At 43.9% G+C, this 22,556-nt stretch overlaps 1 protein-coding gene across 1 annotated transcript in view; it reads left to right on the top strand.

Annotated features, from left to right (window-relative positions):
• The window catches only part of LOC139202853 (tensin-3-like), a 45,748-nt gene that overhangs the window by 7,225 nt on the left and 15,967 nt on the right, over nt 1-22,556 (top strand). The window contains exons 7-16 of the mRNA XM_070832442.1: nt 11-123; nt 414-474; nt 573-648; nt 1,462-1,591; nt 1,848-1,913; nt 4,140-4,244; nt 8,683-9,618; nt 14,946-15,067; nt 16,059-16,167; nt 16,258-16,326. Coding sequence (XP_070688543.1) covers nt 11-123; nt 414-474; nt 573-648; nt 1,462-1,591; nt 1,848-1,913; nt 4,140-4,244; nt 8,683-9,618; nt 14,946-15,067; nt 16,059-16,167; nt 16,258-16,326 — 1,787 coding nt within the window. The remainder of the gene's footprint in view (nt 1-10; nt 124-413; nt 475-572; nt 649-1,461; nt 1,592-1,847; nt 1,914-4,139; nt 4,245-8,682; nt 9,619-14,945; nt 15,068-16,058; nt 16,168-16,257; nt 16,327-22,556) is intronic.

Here is a 22,556-nt window from a genome sequence, read left to right as displayed (position 1 = left end):
TGCTTCTCAGGTATGTGTGGATGCTGGGGAGCATGTTGAAGGGAGAACTGAGGATGCGTCCCACCCCGTCTTTCCTCCTCTGCGTTGTTCTTCATGGTCTTCCCAAAATAAGAGCAGACGGAGGTGAGGAGCAGATGTCTGAGCTGAGCACAGAAGTAGCCGCTGTTCGCTTCTTTTCGTCTTACAGAGGAAGAAGATGTTTTTGATTTAAAATCCATATGTCCAATCTTTATGTCCATAAAGATTAATCATATTTCACAAGACGGGAAATATAAGAACTACTTTTGGAGTCAGCTGAGTCAAGTCTTTTAGGGCCAAGTCATGTCACAAGTCTTCTTAAGCAAATTGCAAGCTAAGATGCATATATTAATAACTCTTTCTCACATGAACACTGTCCTCCTCCTCCTTCCTAGCATGTTGTCTCTTCCTGAGAGTCTACCAGAGCCTCCAGGCTGTTTGCACCTCAGCAGTCTAGTAAGAAATCTTATCAAATCACACGATAATCTCCGACCACGACGGGGAGTTGCAGAATACAATGTAGTAATGCTGATGTGTGTTTGTGTCCATCTCAGCCACGTTAACGCAGCCCAGACGGGGCAGCTCTACTTTGTGCTGCAGCCAGCTCAGCTGCTCAAGGGCGACATCATGGTGAGTGTTGATGGACATTATTAGGAGCTTTTGGTGAACGTAATGATTATTACCATAGTAAATATCATTATTAGCATTATTTATTAGAAGCTAACCTTGCAGCAGTCCTACTTTACTTCAGTAAGTAAATACATTTCTTTAAATACAGTTATACTCCTGATGATCACTCAGGTTCAGCCTCCCTTTCCCTTTGTCCTTTTGTTGTTTACTGTGCATTTATAATTTAATTTTTTAGGTACCAATTTATTCTATGGATTGGTTCCAGTTTCCAAATAACTGGCTAATAATTTTCCAAGAAGTTTTCCTGGATAAACAATATCATCTGTGACTAATTCTAAGGAATTTCCCTGAAAAAGAGCTCATTTGTTTGTCCATCCATTTATGCATTTATCTATTTCTTTATCTATTTTTGGCAGTTATTCCATATATATTGGTTTTAGGAAGCTTGCCTATGGACAAATTTTGCACCTTTGAATGTTCAGTTGACCTGTAATTTATTAATTAGAAGTGTGCTGATTAAATATTGCCTCTTTTACTTCCTATAATAAGCACTAATTTGCATTTCTGCTCAGAAATATGGGATCTAAAACCATTTCTAATGTCTTATATGTTGAGCAGGATAAAAAATCTAAATCATAACGTTTCTCATTCATGAACCAAATTGACAGGAATTGGTTATTTTACTGGCCTCTTATTTTGAATTTTAAATACAGTAACTATGCAACAGAAAGGCATCAGTTAATTAATCAGATTTGACTTTCATGGATTAGAGCAACACACATGGGATGTGCGTCACTTTCTGTCTGATTTTAGGTGGTTTGTTATGATAAAAACAGCCAGTCAGCCAGCCGTCAGGTCGTCTTCCGTCTCCAGTTCCACACGGGCCTCGTACACGGACACACCCTCACTTTCTCTAAGGCAGACCTCGACTGTGCCAGTGAAGGTATTTACAACCTGCTGCCTTCACTGCAAGCTGTTGTTGCAGCTTCTACCACAGTCTAGTCTGCTGCAATATCGCTTAAACTGTAACAGATAAACCCTTCAGTCTTTCTGTCTGCCTCCCTCCTCCAATGCAAATACTTACCTGAACTGACCTTGGACCCTTTATCAGCTGTGCTGGAGTGCAGGTGTGAAGTACACATGGAAACATGTCCACTGTGCCAGGTTTGCTGTCTGATTTATTTTATTTTAAATTCCAGACTCTCGATTCCCAGAAGATGGAAAAGTGGAGCTGTTCCTTTCTGACAGGCCCGACAAGATTACAGGTAGACTCCCTTTTTCCTTTTCTTTGATTTAAAAATAGTAATCTTACAGTTATACAAACATTGACACCAGCACACTTACTACAAAACAGAGAATACATATGCAGGTGAAAATGTTTTCAGGCTGGTCCAAGGTTCCTTTTTCTTGTGTTAGTCAAAAGAAACAGGATGTGGAGGTTGTACTTAGGCACAGCTTTATTTTGAGCTGAATGCTGATATAATGTAACATCTTGGTTCAGCATGTTTGCATGCTAACATTTGCTAACTAGCACAACACATATAGGACAGCTGAGGCTCACGAGAGTATTTTCTCGTTCACCAAAGTGTTGGTTTGAAATGACGACCTCATGGTGGCACAAGAGGAAAAGTCAGTGCATCACTACAGGCATTATGATTCATGAGGACAGATAGCATAGCCAAAAACTCTTTCTAAAATTCAATATACAGCATCTACATATGCATTTGTGAGTCATTTATAAAGATGGATGGTTGGCAATTGTCTGTATTGAAGTTACTATGGGGGGGGGGTAGGGTTTGAAAATGTTTTGATTTGACACCATCCAATGTCAAAGCCTCCCACCTTCCAGGGGTCCAGTGCAGAAAGCGTCATGAAGTGCCCTTTAAGTTGCCCCTCCAGTGGAGAAAATGTGATGAAGTGACCTATAGGGTGCCCTATTTAGTGAAGAAAACATGGAGGGGAGGGTGGGGGTCCGTAGGTGCAGTGACCAGAGAAAATCTGCCTTTTCTACGAAGCTCCAGGAGGCAACCTGGCAACGGAAATGCTGTGTTCATTATGTCCTTGGTGTTGAAAGGTGTGCTCAGTGGGTGTGCTGGAACAACTGCCCCCCATCCTGATGAAAATGGCATTGGTGTGTGTATAAGTGCATTAACGTACGGTACACCTAAGGGTCCTGGTTTGGGGGTCTGAAGATATCGTACGTCTACCCGAGGGTGCCCTACCAGTGGGGAACATGTGATGCAGTGCCCTCTAGGGTGTCCTACCAGTGGGGAACATGTGATGCAGTGCCCTCTAGGGTGCCCTACCAGTGGGGAACATGTGATGCAGTGCCCTCTAGGGTGTCCTACCAGTGGGGAACATGTGATGCAGTGCCCTCTAGGGTGTCCTACCAGTGGGGAACATGTGATGCAGTGCCCTCTAAGGTGCCCTACCAGTGGGGAACATGCGACGCAGTGCCGTCTAGGGTGTCCTACCAGTGAGGAACATGTGACGCAGTGCCCTCTAGGGTGTCCTGCCAGTGGGGAACATGTGACGCAGTGCCCTCTAGGGTGTCCTACCAGTGGGGAACATGTGACGCAGTGCCCTCTAGGGTGTCCTACCAGTGGGGAACATGTGACGCAGTGCCCTTTAGGGTGTCCTACCAGTGGGGAACATGTGACGCAGTGCCCTCTAGGGTGTCCTACCAGTGGAGAACATGTGATGCAGTGCCCTCTAGGGTGTCCTACATCCTACAAAACTTTCTTCATGATGGTGCCCCACTCCCACTGCATGCAGCTTTTTGTTTGACAGCCCGAGCCAACACTCATGCACACAGGCACGTTATTTGGGCTACAAGCACCGCTGATGAACAAAGACAGCACCGAGCTTCATTGTGTCTCCTAAATCAAGCAGAAGAGACAGAAATGACTCAGTCTGCAGAACCACACCAACATGCACACACTCACAACTCATGAATGAGGAACATCATCAAGTTCAACAAACAGTCACCCAGAGGTGGGGGCAGTGTTGGACACCAGGAGGAGGGCCTGACTGCCAAACTGGCCCTCAGTATGTACAATCACGCTCCTCGCTGCTCAGCAGGAAGTAATATGAGGGGTTATCACACACACACATCTGACAGGAATTCAGATTGCAGACACTGTACGCAGGGGGAAAACACTCAGGCAGGGAAAGCCAGAGCCTGCAAAAACACACACATTCATACACACACACACACACACACACACACACACACACACACACACACACACACACACACTTACAGACAGGCAGAAACAAAACCAAATGTAAAGCTCACATTATTTCTTTAACCTGTTTTGAAATGAGATCTGGAATCAGCCAGCGTTCTGTGTTCATACATAAGTGGCTGTGTGTGTGTGTGTGTTTATGTGTGTTTATGTGTGTGTGTGTGTGTGTGTGTTGTTGTTTAACTGACTCCTGACCAGTGCTGCCTCTTTGTCTGCTGGTCTGCTCGTCATTTCCATGTGCAGGCAGAGAGCTGTGGCACAACGGACGCTGTGTGACGGTGGACTATGACACCTTGGACACTTTGGTGAGAAGAGATTCGTATCAGGACACGTCTTCTCCTGAAACAGGTGAGGTGCATTTTAACGCTCTTAATCAGGAATTCCCCACTTTTGTTTTTTTTCTATTGAATCTGTTTCTTTCACTGTCTTTTACAGTTGTTTTTAATTCTTGTGGTGTCTGACTTAATTAGTAGACAGGATTTAACGAGAAAACAACAGCACATTGTGGGAGATAAATGAACTTGTCTGCTCACTTATTACGTAATAGTGACCTTTAGTTGTCTGTGGCATTCTTAAGAAAACCAGAAGGGCTGCTTCGTTCTGACTTTCAAAGGACAAAGCCAATGTTTTTAGTAGGTTTTACATGTATTTCTAATGTATTATTCCTGCTCTCCAATATTCTAATCAGTTTGCAGACTTTGAAAAACAAGTTATTTTCTGTCATTTATGATTTTTTTTGCTGTTTGAGTAGTTGCAGCAACGTTAGTGTGTATTTTGTGATATAATTCCATCTGCAGAAGAAATGTAGCTGAAAGCTCTGGGAAACAGGCAGCTAAACAGTGAAAAACTCACTATAAAGTCAATCAATCAATCAATCAATCTTTATTTATATAGCGCCAATTCATAACAGTGTTATGTCAAGACGCTTTACATGAAGAGCAGGTCTAGACCAACTTCTTTAATTAAGAGAGAGACCCAACGATTCAGGAATTCAAAATTAAGGATTCAAGAATCCCCACATGAGCAGCATCAGATATTATACAGAACAACAGTAGCAGGAAGAACTCCCCTTTAACGGGAAGAAACCTGGAACAGACCCAGGATCAATGTGGGCGGCTTTCTGTGCTATAAAGGAGGAGAGCTGTAGATTCAGCTGGTGATTCTACAGCTGTGGCTTCATCAGAACCAGAGACACCTTTCGCATTGTTTTCACATGATGTAATTTTAAACATTGTTACTGCTTCAAGTGTACGTTGTCTAGTAAAGGAGACAAAACGTGCAAAATCAAAAGTGTTTTCCTTAAAAAGGTCCTTTTGCCAACATTGTTAATAGAAGGATGACACATAATGTATAATCAGTAGATGTCAGCTTGTTTTGGTTTGACTGTATGGCTCACTGGTGCTGTACCCTGCACACTGTTTATGCTGATGAGTTCAAAATACTCAGCTGTGCACTATCTGCCCGGCATCAAACTGGAGACAAACACGGTTAGAGACCAGCTGGTGGAACATCTAGTCCTCAGGAGTTGGTGGAGACCAAAGCAGAGCTAAGAGAAGAGAAGAGATGTCTGCTGGATGTGGATGTGGGCAGCGGCTGTAGCAAAAACTGTAGCAACTTCAAAAAAGTTTTGGCTCTGCCGAGGGTTAGGATGATACAGAAATCAATTATTGCGTCTCCGGCTGCTCCTCAGGGGTTATACCCCTCTGTGGGCGCAGATCCAGTCAGTGAGAAGGTCTGTTTGGACTGTAGCCTTCGCTGTGGTCAGCGCTGTGGGTAATTGTCTGGTCATCAGTGTGACAGCTTACAACTGTTGTGGTCACAAAGGCCTCTTTCACGTTCCTGGGAATGGGTGTAACGACAATCATCCAGACCAGACCCATGCATTTGGAGGCGGCTGTTTTTCAAAGAGTTTCCATTTAGTTAGAATAACCGTTCACACACACACACAGAAAAACACCAACACAAAAACACACATCCAGACAGCTGAAACAATCACTTTAAACCCGGCGGTTGAGGTTTCAGTTCCAGCTGTTTTATGCTGTTGCTAAATCTGCTCTACCAGCCATGTAATTTAGATGAACCAATCATTGGGGCAGAAATGCGGAAAAGTGGCATGTAAACGCACATATACACAAGCGCTCACATGAACGCAAACACACATGGCCATTACGTTTAACCACCAGCACACACGCATGCACATGAGCGTAATGAGGGTGCCAGCCCGTTAGCAACGCAGCCAGTCACAAGAATGTTGTTTTCAACCACAGGTGGTTCTACTTTACCCTCTCAGCCCACTCACACCCCTCCCCTCCACTCTATCACTCCATCTCCCCATCTTCTTTTGCTCCTTTCTTCTCCTCCCCTTTATCTGGTCTCCCTTATGGGTGCGTGTTGCTTTCAGGTTCAAGTTGCAGGTTGCAATCCCTCCATCCCCATCCCCCCTTTCTGCACACAAGTCTCTCCAAAAACCCGCCCCCATGTTTACATTCCCCTCTCCATATTTGGCCCGCTCAAGGTCCTTGTGCTTTGTGTTTTTTTTTTCTTCTTCTTCTTGAAAGTGCATTATGTGTGTTGGATAAACTCTTCCACCTGTGTGTGTGTGTGTGTGTGTGTGTGTGCTTGCATGCAGTCTAGTGAATGATCCACTATTCAGTTTCCTTCCACTGCGTTCCCCTTAGACATAAAAATGCATGAGCGCACACTCCTCTCCACAGCATTGCCTACCTGTGTCAGCCGGGACAGGATGCAGTGGGAGGGTACAGGGGGGAGGAGGTAGGAGGGGAGGTGGAGGGGGTGTATGAAGCAAAGCAAAGCTAATTTTCGTAGTGACGGTGAAGGCGGGGATTCATAGTGCAGGGACGGAGCAGGCGGGGAAGGAGTGACATGAGAGAGGGGAGAGAGAGAGAGAGAGTGGGAGGGGGGGGACACATGGGGGCTGTTAGCACCTTAAGAGAAAGAATGTTCTTTGCTTGTCTTCCTGTGGCAGCCTGAGAGACAGAGAGGACGACAGCAGAGGAGGAAAGAGAGACTTCAACGAAGCTGGTCTGAGTCCTTTCAGCCTCCCTTTTCTTTTGTGTCTCCTTCATCCTTCTCATTCTGCCCTCGTCCCTTGCCCCTCTTTCCTTTCAGCTTGTCATCTGTTTCTCTTTTCCTCTCCCTCTGACTCCGAAGGGAGGCTTCAGCAAGCCTTTCCATCCTGTTTCTAGTCTCTGCAGTGGGAACAGTGAAAGTTTACTCCTGAATGCCGGTGAAGTAAGCTGCTTTTGTTAGTGTGTTTCTGTTCATTATGCAGTTGTTGCAGTGTTGGGAAGGTTTGCAGTGTGTTTATCAGTTTGTGGATGGGCTACTCCGCATCTGTGTGTGTGAAACCTAAAAGACCAGCTGTGAGGTTTTACCATGCATGTCTGGTATTTGAGTTTTATTGCCTCTCTGGACTTAAGAGGCTGTGCTCATACAGCTCTGGTATGTACTGTATGTATTGTTGCAGTCACTGTGTGACGCACACTTATCTTATCTAAAAGTAACACATTTTATCAGAAAAGCATTTGCTCTATTAGCTATATATAATACGCTGGTGCCTAATATGTTTTAGTGGTGTCTGAAAATGGAAAAAATTAAAACAAATATTAAGTTTACTATCATATGTGACAAAAAGCAGCCAATCCTCCCAACTGTGAAGCTAGAACGAGGCGTTATTTGGCATTTTTCCTTGAAAAAATGACTGAAATGATTAATCAGTTATCAAAAGTAGCTGCATTGATTGACTGATTTATTGTTTCAGCTTTAGTATGTTTCCAACTTGCTCTCAGACTTAGAGTGAAAGATATGCTCCCTTCTTGCTGAAGTGAAAGGATAACAAAATGTGTGTGTGTGTGTGTGTGTGTGTGTGTTTAGGTGTCTAATCAGCTCGCTCTGACCTCAGGTGAGAGACACGTCCTTTGCGTGACACAAACACATACACACGTATGCATCCGCCAGCCCGCACAAAGGGGCTCTGTGTTATCTACATGGAGTGTGTCTGGGGCGATGGCTGTGGTCCAACAGGTGGTGTGTGTGTGTGTGTCACAGTAAATCATAGACAGTAGTGGTGCAGGTACGTCGAGTCATACGTAGGAAAAATATCTTCAGTTGAAGGGTGTACTTAAATTTGACATTTGTTTACTAAACTCTCTAAACTGTGTCCTGCCATAATCAAAATTTTTTCATAAATTTTCTAACTCACTGCAACAAACTAGTAATTTATGAAACTTTTGCCCTGAATCTTGCCTTTAAGGTTACATCAATACTGCTGTAAACCTCTGGCTGGTGGAACAGCTGCACATTTTCTGGGAAAATTACGAATTTATATTAGAGCTGAAACAATTAAAGAAATAGTGGATGGAAAGAAATAATCAATTAAACATTTAAGTCTTTTTTTTAAGTGAAAATGCTGCATCACTGGCCTGATGTATGTCACCATGATGGAAAAACCATCCAGCACAACTGTTAGTTGCAGCCTTGATCTATATTTTGGTGTGCAAATATGATATTCTGTTAAAAAGATGCTAGAACTAGGCAGAGAGGGGCGGTGTTAGAATTAGATTTTCTATTATTAAAAGGTGGAATTGCATTCACATAGTTTTTGAGCTTGTGTTTGTGTCTTTTAAAATCTTTTTATTGTGGCTGGAGAAGCCCTCCCTCATCAGATGTCAAACCTGCTGTATTCCCCTGTGTCAATAGGCATCTATTTTCACCCTTCTGTTAACAAATAAACCTGATCCTGACCACAGTGATTTTGTCTTCACAGCTCCAGCTCCTGTCCTGGACCCTGGACACGGCAGTTTGTATGGCCAAGTGAGGAAAAAGAGTAGTGAGGAGGGAGCTTCGTTCCCACTGGCCACCAGCAGCCCCAGCTGCAGTGACCGAGCTCTCTCTGCCAGCAGTGATTCAGGCCTGTCTGTTGCCTCCCAGGGACGGACCAGAGCCGCTCAGGGGAAAAGGGCTGCTCGGGACAAGCGCGCCCAGGCGGGGAAGCTGGTCTCTGGGCTGGATTTTGAGATTGCTCAGCCTCTTCTGGAGGTCATGACTGAGCTCGCTGCCAGCGGAGGGGAGGGGGAGCTGGCTGGAGATGAGTCTGGATTGGGACTAACTATCAACGGAGAGGCTTCGTCCAGCGAGAGAGAAACTGATATATTAGATGATGAGGAGGAAGTAGATAGTTTGGCAGCTCCTGTTTTAGACATGCCAAGCTCAAGCAGTATCTGCTCCCTCTCCTCTGAGAACCTGCCTGAAACTCAAACTGAGTACTCCACACACTCCTGGGTTCGGCAGCAGCAGATGGTGGAAGTCGTCACTGATACCTTCATTAAAGTTGATGGGGACAGAGTCAGAAAACAGAAGCCGCCACCTCTGCAAGCTCCTGTCACACCACCTCGAGGAAACAGCAGCAGGGAAGCAGTGCAGAGAGGGCTGGTGGACGAGGACGACACGCATAGTGTTACGCAAAATACAGATGTTACACAGAACGTACAGTCTGTCAGTACTACACTCACTTCATCCTGCCAAGAAGAGGATTTGGCGTCTTTAACCACAGACATTGATGAGTCCATAGAGCAGCTGAATCAGCTGATTTTGGATTTGGACCCAACTTTTGTCCCTGTTCCTACCCGCTGCGCCCCTCTGTCCCGCTCCGCCTCCCTCCACACCAACGGCCTCAGCCACAATGGACACATCCATCAGTCAGGTAAGGAGTCAGCTCACCCAGATTACAATTAAAGACACACTGCTGTTTAGTGTTTTAGTGTTGAGACGGTCCACCACTTTGGTCCAGACCAAAATATCTAAACAAGTAGTCGTTGGATTGCCATGAAATGTTGCACAGGCAGTCGTGTAGGTCCTCAGTTATCCTCAGACTTTTTCTCCAACACCACCATGAGGTTGACATCCATGGCTTTCAGGGAAATTGTTAGATGGATTGTCATAAAATTGGTTAGACACGATCCAATATTTTGGTTCATGACCTGCTAAATAGTCAGAAATGTCCTTCCCATCAACCTCAGCTGTGTTTAGTGCTTATTAGCAAATGGTAGCATGCTAATGTGCTAAACTGAGATGGTGAACATAGTAATTCCTGCTAAACATATTACAAAACTATTAAAAAGACAAATAGATCTGATAGATAAGAGCAGTGACACTGTTTACATTAATGTTTTTACAGGTTTTTTTTGCTAATTATGACAGTTCACAGCACCTTTACACAAGTCTGCTGGTACAGAGACACAGAACAGTCCACTGTGAGATCATGACTGGCTGAAATGCACCACTAAAGAAAATACACGCGTGCCAACAAGCTGGTGGGCGATGAAGCCTGTAGGCTGAGCTTGTTCCATTGTGGAGCTCAGGTCAGCCTGCACATACAGAGAAGCATTTATAACCCAGAGTGAAGCACCAAAGTGCTGCCTGATTGTGGAAATCTCCACCTAAGAGAGAGGAATATCTGTGTTTGTTACAGAAGGTGTGTTTGTTTGTGTGCACAGTGTTTGCTGAAAGGGTGGAAGCATTTGGTTAAACAGGTAGTGGATATTCCTGTGGTGTAAAATCAGGTCCTACACAATGATGTGTTTACACGTGAGTGCGTCTTAGTCTGAATGGAAATATACAGAGCTGGAGGAAAAGGTTGCACAAGTACAGCATGTCTGAAGACAGACCAATCGAACCTCTTAACACAGTGACGCTCAGGATGAAGTATTATCCAAACATAATACAATAAATAATGTTATAATAATAATAATAATAAAATGAGCTGCTTCTTATAGACACTGTGTTTGTAATTTCATCAGCAATAACCGGCAATGTGCACAAACATTTCTGATGCTCAAACCTGAAGAAAGTGCAGGTTTTCCAGGTTTCCTCCTTCTGGTGTGCTGCAGAAGCACCCTGACAAAACAGCCATGGGAAGAGCATGAAAAGGGCACTCATTTAGTCAGTTCTTTAGTTCAAATCCTGACAAAGAAAAGGAAGTTTTAAAAGTGAGTTTTTGCTGTTTGGAATCTGAGGTGGATCTTCTGACGATGCTGTGTGGGACACGCCCCCCGTCGGCACTGTTACACAAATCCCCTTCAAATGTATCCAAGAAATATTGTCCAACATCTTCTCCATCAACAGCAGCACTAACAACAATAGACTATAGCTTTGATAGTTCAGGAAATCAACCCACTAGCCAGGTTGTCACTCAGACTCGCACACAGTGAACGTGCGTTGCCTTCACAGCACATCTATATATATATTTTTCTAGACCTCAGCTGAAGAAAGAGCAGATCTCCACATAAAGGGAGATTTTAGAAATGACCTGCAGTCTGTCTGTCTGTCTGTCTGTCTGTCTGTCTGTCTGCAGGCTTCAGATCACAAAGCTACAATTAACCGAAAACTGAACTAAAGTCATACAAAGTTCAGTTGTGATAAAAGTGTGTTGAAGGTCATCAGTGGATTAGCCTGCAGTTTATACTTAACTATTCCACATTAGTTAAGATAACTCTTAAGATAACTACGCCCTGTGTGATTTTACTCTCCTCGTTATTGAACTGCCTCATCATGCAGTTGGTTTATGATTTGATCTTATACTGGCTACAATATAATATGATGCAACTCATATTTATTTTTATTATTTTAAAGGTGCAACGTCACCTGCATTAAAACAAGTGAGATTGCTGCAGAGTCAGTTCTTCACTATATTTGTGGTTGAAAATGCAGATTCTCATTCTCTCACAGTTACTCTGATGGTAGCTTGATTCAGTTTCAGCAGGTTCGGCTTCTTACCTCCTTCGTGCTCTGGAAATGTTTTGGTGTCATGGTGGCATTTTACCACTCTGCACAATGGCCGCTGTATCATTGCAAATTAAGCACATTGGTGTCACACGCACACACACACACACACACACACACACACACACACTCAAACACGACAAACAAACACGGTTGTCCTTCAACAATGAGCTTGCCAACAGTTTGCAGCAGCTGAAAGATGGGTGTGTGAGCTGTGAGGTGATAGCAAGCACATGCAGGGCGCTGGGTGGCATTACATTTTTTGTTTTGGGTCCAGATTAAATTGTAATTTAAGTTCGGCTCCAGGCAGGAGACCCCTCCCCGCCACTGAGCATGTGGGACCTGCTATATACAACTTGTTCACTAGTGGAAGAGTAAAGGGATGTTTTGAGCAGTTGAGAGGATGGTTGCCAGAGTGAGAAAAGATTAAATCTATAAGCGCTAGGTTGGTGTGTACAATCGATTTTACATTATTTGAGGACAAGTAGAACCTGGAGAGAGCAATCAGAAAACGGTTTGAGCTCCAAAGCCAAGAAAGACTGTGACAGGTAACGTTACGCTACATCCATCCGTCGTCTATGCTGCTTATCTTGAGGGCGACAGGTGGGGGACACCATCCAGTCATAGGGCTGACTCATAGAGACAGACAACCATCACGCTCACACCTTTGAGCAGTTTAGAGTCACTAATTAACCTGCAAGTCTTTGGACTGTGGGAGGAAGCCGGAGTACGTGGAAAAAACCCACACCACCCTGCTGCCCTGAGATGAAACCACAATAATTAGCCTTTAAAATATACATTTTACAAGCTTGTCAACAACGACGCTGATGAAAAAAGCAGCAATGATCCTGAATAGGTCTAACAGATGACACATGTTTACACTCAACAACAAATAAAAATGACATTAAAAACAGAAAACACAGTATCAGCTTTCTTCCTTTACTCGTGCAAAACTGATGGACTCAGTGACGAGGTGGAGTTTGTATGAACTTAAAGGTTTGTTCCTGACTTATTTGTGACAAGAGAAAAGATCCACGTAACAACTTTCGTCCCCAGCCCTAACGACACGGCACAGCAAGGCACAACAGTTTGGCCGACTTGTAGGAGGCAGCCCGACCCGTAAAAAACCACGCCTTTGTCCCACCTTGAACAAAAACTTGAACCTGAACATCTCACACGGATGCTGGTTTTCCTGACCCACGTGTGTCTCAGTGTTTCTTTTCACGCTGACGGTACCTTTGACAGATTTATCCCCTCTCACGTCCACCGGGACGCAGCCAGAAGGAAGAGGTGCATTTCTGCTGCGACCTCCACCCCTGATTAATTTTCTGCAGGCCATAGGTGTACGTGTGATGTCATCACTTCCCAGCTCTGTGCATGCAGAGCAGCTGGTGCATCAAAGCTAACCCCGGAGTGGCCCGGGGGTTCATGTGGGAGCTGACGAGGACGGCCGTGACAGCGTCAGTCAGGCTCTCCGCTGCGGTTACTGCTGACCTGCGGCCATGTGCCACGCGGGGTTACATTACTGCTGACATTTGACCTCTGAACTTGTGTTTCTGCACGCTGTCAGGTCAATGAGAGGTCTTGCCGTTCTTCTTCTAATCATGGAATTTGAGCATAGGAAATGGAGCATGTGTGTTTGTATGCATGTAGGTCAGCGGGTTCGTCCGGGGTCTGATTTTCCCCAGGGGCATATCTGAAGCGGTAACACCAATATTTCACAGCTTAGTTACTGTGGCAGTGTGTGTGTGTGTAGAAGAGTCTGTTTTTAACGTGTGTTTTCCAAGGCGATGTTTTAAGGCAGGAATTTGTAAGCGATCAGGAATGCTTTTGAAGTTTGACACAACACTTTGCTGTCCACTGTGTTTGCACCATGCCCTCCTTCTCCTGCTCATAATCTCAGAGTTGCAGTCTTCAGAAGAGAATAGCCCCCTAACAAATACAGTGGGTATCAAGTGTTTCTCGACAGTGAAAAAACCCCTGTGGAAGCACCCTCGGCAGGCCCTCCGGTGTGCCACAGTAACTGGATTAGTTTCAGTCGGACCGGCTCGGCCTTTCATGTGAGCTTGAGATGACGGATGCTCACAATGAAAGCTGAGCTCACAATGTTCCACATTGCTGTTTATAGCTGATATGCACAATCGAGTGCGGTCCCATATTTGGTGAATCCGTATCACGAGACACACGTCTGTGTCATGGTGTGTTTTTTGGGGTTTGAATCATCTTCCAAGGCTGCAAAACTGTAGAAAAAGACAATTTTCAAAATGCCTTTTTTTTGTTCTTGCTGAATAAAAGAGCAAAACAAATTCTCTGTTATCACATCTGCATTACTAATTTTAGTTTCCTGTGTATAATGTACAGTGACAGAGATTTTTACACAGGATTTGGTCTAGAGGACAGCATTACTAGCTGCTTATGGGGCAAAAGCAATACTGCAATTGACAATATGGACTGGGACCATATTATTCTACTATTTATTATTATATCTACTATTTAGGTTATTATACTATTTTCCTTTTCTTTGTAGAACCCGACTGGTGGCTGAGTTTCTGGAGCTGATAAAGGAACAATATATCAGCCAGTATTCTCTTTTTAATGTGAACATTAACAGAAGCAGTCGTCTCCATTGTTTTTATTAGACTGAATTGTGAACATGTTCTGAGTGGGACATTTTACAGTGAAGAACAAACTTGTCAGTGGTGTCTAGGAGATGAAAGTGGTCATTTCTTGTCGTTTATCAGCCAACAGATAGACTGAGCAGCAGATGAAACTGACTCAGCTTTCACACTTTGCTATCAATTTATGGATTGTATGACTCTTTTGCTAAAACAGTGAGATAAAACTGAGCTGTGCGGTTGTCCAGTGACTGAGAAGAGAACCACTGACTGTTCAGACAGATGTTTGTCTGACGTGTTGTTCCAGTGAAGTCTGGCTGAGTCACACAGTGTCTGATGATAGGAGCTGCACTCTGCTGATAAACCCACTGATAGACGCCTTTGTCGGAGACAAACATGCTGAACATGAATCTCTGTCATCACCTTTTATTGCCTTTAAGTTGCCATCTGGACATAACAAAGTGTGAATACTGTTTCATGTTATGGTCTTTTTACTGTTTGTGGATATTTATCTTGGTTTGATTCTGTGGCTGATTATGTCTCAGATCATAATCTGTCTGGTTCTCCTTTCCTGCCTCCCACGCTCCGGCCCACCCCACCTCACCCCTCTCCTTATCTCTGTGCTGCCGATCAGGTTGGAGGCAGCAGATGCAGGTCAGCGATGTGACGGACTATGCTGGTCTCCATAGTCCACAATGGAGAGGAGGCGGCGCTCGGAGCTTCAGAGGCTTCAGTCCCTCGTTATCACCATCTCAGGTAAACACAGTTCACCTCACTGGCTCTCAACCTCTGGTACGGGGACTCTGGGGGGGCCTTGAGGGGGAAAATACACTATTATCTCATTAAGTAGTAGTTTGCCCAATGAGAATATGTGTAAGAATCATCAGTTTCACACTCCTATGTAGATAGGTAGGACATAGATAGGTTTGGATTAACTAAATCTTATTAGACAGGCATCCCTGAGACTACATCTTACTGTTGTGAGTCAACATGGGGGTCCTGACACCAAAAAGGACTAGACCAAAACCACTGCCTCACCTGACAGCCACACCGACTGCTGGGAGTCAAACTTCACTTGCTCTAAGCTGTAACTACAAAATTGTAAATAAATATCTTTATTATATCATTAATGAGCCCAATGAATGTGACAGGGGTCTCTCATCATGACGAACCTACAGAGAATTAACACCTTTTACAGAGTCTTATAGTGAGTTTACTGACAGTTAAAGACTAGCTGGCAGACGCTGGGCTGGAATCAGACTCGGCGCCCATTCGGACTCGATGCCCTTACACTGTGAGAACTTGTTTGTGTCAGACTGAGTTTAAGTGGTTTGGACAACAGCTCTGTTTCATTTAACAGAAAGATCACACAGAGTTGTCCCTTTAAAATCAGTTAAGTGATCTCTGTGGAGATAATTATGTAACTCTAACTGTTTCCATGTAGAAGTTTCTTGTTTTAACCTCCATCCCTCCCTCTGTCTCTCTTCTCTCTTTTTTTTTTTTTTGAGTTGAGAGAGTTGAGCGTTCTGCTCTTATGGCTGGGTGGCATGAATGGCCTGACTGTTTATACCAAAACACTGGCAGTAGCCACACACAGATCACAAGACTGATGTCTGCTAGTGTGTGTGTGTCTCTGTGTGTGTGTGTGTGTGTGGGGGGGGGTTGTTACCACATAATACTTGTGTAATAGACTGGTCCCCTTGTTTCTTTCCTTACTTTTTTATTGTCCCTTTGTTCTGTTTTAAAGCATGGCCCTCTCCACAAGACCAACAGTGTGGACTATCAGGGGCACACAGACAGCTCGGACATCGTCCCTCCTACTCCGGCCTTCCCGGTGTCTCCTCCAACACCTTATGGTAAGAGATAAGGTCAAAATGGACACTGGTGGTGGATGTGGGTGTGTTTGCATTTTTGGAGTCTTATCAGCATCTGCCTTCTCTTCCCAGTGAAACATTTCTCCGAGTTTTCCCAGCTCAGGATTGGCAGGCAGTGGGAACAACACAGCTGGACACAAGGTACACGCCAAAAAATGTGTGTGTGTGTGTGTGTGTGTGTGTGAGACCATATACCTGTATATATGTGTGTGAGCCCAAACACCCAAGCTCCTGATTGCTGCCGGACAGGGTTCAAGAGCCAGAAGGAATGTCCTTCTGGCATAATATTATCCACAACACACACACACACGCACATGCACACACACACACCTGGCCAGTGCTCTGTTGCTATTGGCTGGAAATGTGGGCATGGCTCTGTTTTTGGTAAGTCATGTCTGGCTGGACGCAGACAGATGGCTTGTTTCTGGACTTCTGTGTTTATTATTTTTTGGTTTGAGGTAAAAATCGTCTGGGGGAGTTGATTAGAAAAAATGGATTGTGACTTCCTTTCAGGGCCATGCAGGACAGCTAATACTGAGCGTCCGCTAATAATAGTTGATGGTAAGAGAGGAAAAGACCACTGCTGGCAGGATGTCCACTCATGTCCTGTTCTGGGAGGGGACAGGAGGAGAGGGGAGGGTCTTTTGTTGCTGGGACATCCTGCCTGAGGAGATATGTATACCACACAGCTGCAGAAGGAATTCACTGCAGTGTCAAAAAACACACAAGTGTCTTTCAGTGCTGGCGTCTCATATCTGATCTTAGTGGTCATCGTGTTCCTGCTCCCATCCTGCTGAGGCAACCAAAATATACATATATATACAGTATATATTACAGAATCATACCTGAACTGATGAACACACAGCACTGGGCACTCCTGTAGGCTTGAAAGTCACTCACAGTTTTGCAGAGTTCAGAAGACGTGTATTTAGAAAGTGAAATTTGTATTAGTGTTGTCAATATTTGTTAAAGGTAGAAACACTAGAGATGGCGGTCAGCACGCGAGAAGCAGACAGGAATCCTGGCACGCACTCTGAGCCATGTACTGCTGTGGACAGGAACAGAAACGTGGATTTTACCTGAATCACTATCAGCTCAGAGTGTTTTCACAGCCTTACGTTGCTGTCAGACAGTTCCCACGGGAAGCTGAAGCTGTTCTCTCTTTCACTTCACTTGATTCAAAGCCACCAGACTCAAAAAAAAAGAATACTGTCTCACAGATTTAGGGAGTTGCTTCTTTGTCTGTGTCACTGTGTGACTTTGGTATTTTAAATGGTTAATTTGGATATGAACTGAATGTTTGTTGATGCAAGAGAAACAGGACTTGCAAGCAGAGCAACAGTCAGCTGACATTAAACAGCATGAATCCATTAAAAAACACAAAATCGCAATAAACAACAACAACTGATAGTAATAATTAAAAACTGTGCAGATCAATGTTTATATGACTAAAAATATGTGTGTCAATCTATTACAGCTGAAACAGGGACGTCTGCCTCGGCCCCAAAGGGAGCAGGGGTGTTTATAAAATGTTAAAAAACCAAATGAACTCATAATTTAATGGAAAAAAATCTGTTTAATATCAGTTGACATTTGAGAGTTCCCCTACTGCAAATAATCAAACAGTATTGTGACCTTTGTCGTGCATTTAATGACAACAAAATCACGGCAATATTTACGAGGACGTTTTGCTCTGTGTTGCACACGGTTCAGTTTTAAAGGGCAGCTCCGCTGTTTATTGTAAACATGTTTGTCAGAACAGAGTGGCGGCAGGATGGAGACGGAGCTGATGAAAGAGCAATTCTTCCTTGTGTACAGAAAAAACACCTGATTCTTTCTCTCTCGGCTGGATGGACAGAAGAATTAACAAAGGACACAGAATATCTGTAGCTCACTCCCATTTTGTAGGGGGGGGGCAGACAAGAGTTTCCTGTTTCCCATGTTAAAAGCAGACGATTGCCTGGGAAACAGTTTTGCCAAGTCAAGACAGAGCACAACAGCTTCCCCATTAAATTGCTTTTTATGTAATGTTTAGAGTCATCACTGTAATCACAGTTTGGCCTGAGGCTGCTGTAATGTGGGGAGTGATCACTGCAGGCAGCTCCAAAACATCAGCAGTGCACTCAGGCAGCCATGATGAACCCTGCAGCAGAGCTCCCACTGTGTTATCACCAGGCTGACATTTGGCAAAATATAGTCAGATATATTGTATATGAGAAGACTGATATGACTACAGCGTCAGGGGTTAGCATAAGCCTAGCTAAGCTTGAAGACAGCTCGCCTGGAGGATTGAAGGCCGCTATAAAAAGTAATTCAGAACATGTGGCTCAAACAGTATTCTTAAATCAATATAACACATTATGAAACATGTCTTTAAGAAGACATGTCTTCTAAGAAACATTATGTAATTTCCAAAGTTTATGCAATGCAATGTCTTACCAAGACTTCCTGGTGTCTGCCCACAGATGGTGGATTAAAGCAGCATTAATTGTTCTATGACAAGTTGGGGGCAGCAGAACAAGCAGTGAGCACAACACAGACAGCGTTAGCATTTGTTGGGGTAATTTTGTGTCCAACTCAAAAATATAAGTCCAGTAACTCACTCTGTTTCTGCTCGGTTTTGGTCTCCACCAACTCGTGACAAAAACATCGGACTCTTTAGCTGCTAACGGCTCTAGCTAGTCAACCAAAACAAAAAACCAAACCAAAACAATGAGCTGCTAAAAGGGTAACTGCAGACTTGGGTGTGTTCGTTACTCTGAATGACTCCTTTCACATTACACACAGTGATGATCCATTGATATTATCCAAATATTGATTGTTGCACTTTTAAGATTGGAGTTATGCTAAAATTTTACAAGATTTTGCATTTAATTATGGTTTCAAAAGCATTTCAAGATCTATATTTCAATCTAAAGCAGGTCTTCACTGCACTTTAGAACCAACTTTAACCTCCAGATGGTTTGTGACCTGCAAAATCACAGAAGCAGTGCGTACAGGGATCACTTCAATAAACGCAGAGAAGTCACAGGTACTAAATGTTTGCTGCTGTTGGGCGACAAACATGACATTTGAGAAACCTCTCTGTTTTCAGAGTCATTGGAGCTTTGACGCCATCTGTTTTATTTCATGAAACCAAAAAGTCAAAGAAATCACTGAGATAAAAATGCTGAAATTGAAATCCTTCAACCAAAGACTCCACTAAATTATACATGATATCATACAAAGCTTTCAGCTTATGGCAACAGATTGTTGACATTCTTTACATCTTTTGTGTACCTTTGCAAAGTCATTGTCATGCACCAACCCAAAGATGAACCCCGCCGCTGTCTCTGTCCTCGTGTACTTTCATTTCCTCGTGGCGGTAAAGCGCAGCTCTGAAATGTTATGTAATAACACTTCCTTTGTGTACTTGTGGCCACATCAAAATAAACAGTGATATATACAGAAGCTCTCAGCCAGCGGAAGCAGGGTTCAGCCGAAGGAATGTAGATGTTTTTATGAGCTGAGGTTTAGCAGAGGCAGATGGTCCGTTCAGACAAACACTTGACTGTCTGAACCTCAGAGGTCAAAGGTCAGGTGAAAGTACGGGGGGGAGTGTGCAGCGAGGACAGACGAAACCTCTCCGTCTCCTTCTGATGAGTAGATTTGTTGTCAGTGATGAATGAGAGAGAGACGATAGATCTCACAAGTTTCAAGTGCCGTTGCTGATGCTGAAGAGGTTCAAGCAGAGAGATGTTTTATAGTCTAATTACCAACAGTTCTGCAGTCGGCGCTTAATGGAACAATTACTACACTGATTGAAAAGTTTCTAATTAGTTATTAATGGTTTCCGATCCTGTTAAAGGTTTGAGAACCCACTTGTATTGTATGATCACATTATAAACACTTTCATCAGGTTCTAAATACATTTAAAAACAACACGTGCTGAGAGATGATGACCACAATATGATAAGTACATGAATAATGCATTTCTAGCAGTGGATTAATCCATATTTGGTGCTCTAGTGAGTGTTTGGGGTGGCAGGATGTTCATAGTTTCATAGTTTGTTCATAGTAATGAAGGAACGCGTCATCCAGAGCAACAGTGTGGCTCACTGGTGTGTTTTTAATAGTTTGTGGACAACAATGGAGTTAGAGGAAGAAGACATATCAGGCGTGTTTGCAGATGCATTCATTGTTGGTTTGGGTTTTTCATCAGATTTATGGTCACTAAAAACATTGATTGTCACCAGATTTTACAATTCAATGATGATTTTTTTCTTCTTACAATAAACTCGTGTATAAATTCATCTCAACTGGTCAAATGTACAATGTTGAACTCTTCCTCATAAACTCTTTTGAAACATCTTGACATTTTGGAAAAGTAGATGTCTCTTATATTTGTGAGGTTGGAGCCAGCAGCTGGTTAGCTCAACGTAGCGTAAAGCCTAGAAAGAGCTTGCTTGGCTCTGTCCAAAAGTAATGAAATTCACCCACCCAGAGATGCTGGTAAGTGGATTTTGTTATTAGGTTAGCTTCTCCAGCTCTCATGCTAAGCTTAGCTAACAGCTCTTAATAGGGACCAACATTAGACAACAACATACTGTAAGTTAATACCTTAGTATAAGTTAAATGCTGTTGCAAACTGGCCTAGTAGTTTCATAAATGAGGACTTGGGTCTTTAAACTGATGAATGAGTGTCACAGATGGACTGAGCTGATGTCCATTCCAGCTCATTTCCTGTGACACGGAGGTTAAAATAAGGCACGTAGCACATGCTCCCATTGAAACAAAAGTAAACTCAACACAATTCAATCAAGAGCTTTAGGGTGTAATTTATGATGTGCTAAGATTAGACACATGGCAGGAGACATGGCCAGTGTGTGTCTGCATGCCTTTGTCTCTGTGTTTGTGGTGGGAGCAGATGGTGGGAGTGGACACACATGCCCTGACAGAGAGGCCATAGAAACCCCCAGATCAACCCACATAACCCCCCCTACCCCGACTACCAACCACCACCTCCTCTTTCTGGTCCATAAAAGGCCACGGATGACCTCTGACCCCGCTGGAATCCATTCTGATTGGGAGAAAGTGCTCGCACAATGCTCAGTGGTCAGTGAGAGGAAGAGGAGGGAGGGTGGGAGGGAGGGTATGTAGACATGCAATGGAGAGGAGGAGGGGGGGAATTCTCTACCTCTTGTCCCTCCCCTCATACAAACCCAGAAGTTGAACGGTGTCACAACAAGCCAGGAACAAACGGGGAGCTTATTTTTCCATCTGGGGGACGAAAGGAATTGGGCATGGCGGCGAAACGATTCAGCCCTTGAGAGAGAGAGAGAGAGAGAGAGAGAGAGAGAGAGAGGAGAAAAAAAAAAAAGCCTCAGCGAGTTGGGCTCAGATTGCTTTCTAGCAGACTGAAGTGAAAGAGAGAGGAGGAGATTCTGTTAATAGGGAGAGTTTCATTCACACTGGGAGGAAGAACATACCAGAGAGAGATAGAGATAGACGCTGTGGAGCAGGAAGGTGAGGGAGTGATCCTAAAGCTTGGTCTAAACAGGAAACTGGCAAATAACGGGATCCTTCAGAGAGTCACATCATGACTGCATCTCTCGGTATGTACATGCATGCACACATGAGCCGGAAAAGCTCGAAAGGGGATTGAATGATTTTCTGCACGTGTGAAAAATCTTTCCAAGGAGTTTCTGAAGTTTTCCTCCTCTTCCTCCTCTGAGGAAAACCAGGTTTCCATCAGTTTTCTGCTCATTTGTTTACTGTATACTGCGTTATCTCTGTCCCTCCAAGGAATTTTAAGGAGGGCACACATGCACAGAAATACTTCCCCTCTCTCCTCCAGGCTGCTGGTATTTGCAGACAGCTTCTGGAATTTTTCTTTTTCAGATGTCATATCTCTTTTTCAAACAACCCCCCCCCATCTGAGCTTCATCTCTCTGTGCTTTCGTACATGAAAGACTTCTTGTTGTTGTTGTTGTTGTTGTTCTGGACTGCAGCATCTGCAGCCCTTCTGACATTTCACACTTGGGGGGATGATGAGATGGTTTGTTCCACTGCTGCTGAGTTCATGATCTCATCCTGTTAAAGGCTATTTTGGCCTCCATCATGCAGTCATGGAAGGCTGATGTATTGGTGGTTAACCGAGGAGGCCGATTCCCCCCTTTTTTCTGCACTACTGACCTGAGCTGAACCGAAAAGTCTTTGAAGATGTGAGTTTATGTTGGGGTGCTTATTGCTCCCAGAGATGTCATACACGATAAAACAGCATCTTGCTGAGCCACAAGTTAACTAGTTTCAAACTTTTGCAGTAGTTTCATACAAAAAAGAACTTCTAGACTTTCCACATGTGTTGAAACTGTGATAACAAGCTGTAATGT

Source organism: Pempheris klunzingeri, chromosome 6 (genome assembly GCF_042242105.1).
Source record: "Pempheris klunzingeri isolate RE-2024b chromosome 6, fPemKlu1.hap1, whole genome shotgun sequence".
Taxonomy (NCBI): domain Eukaryota; kingdom Metazoa; phylum Chordata; class Actinopteri; order Acropomatiformes; family Pempheridae; genus Pempheris; species Pempheris klunzingeri.
Note: the sequence above shows the minus strand (reverse complement) of the source record. Positions and strands in the feature narration are given on the sequence as shown.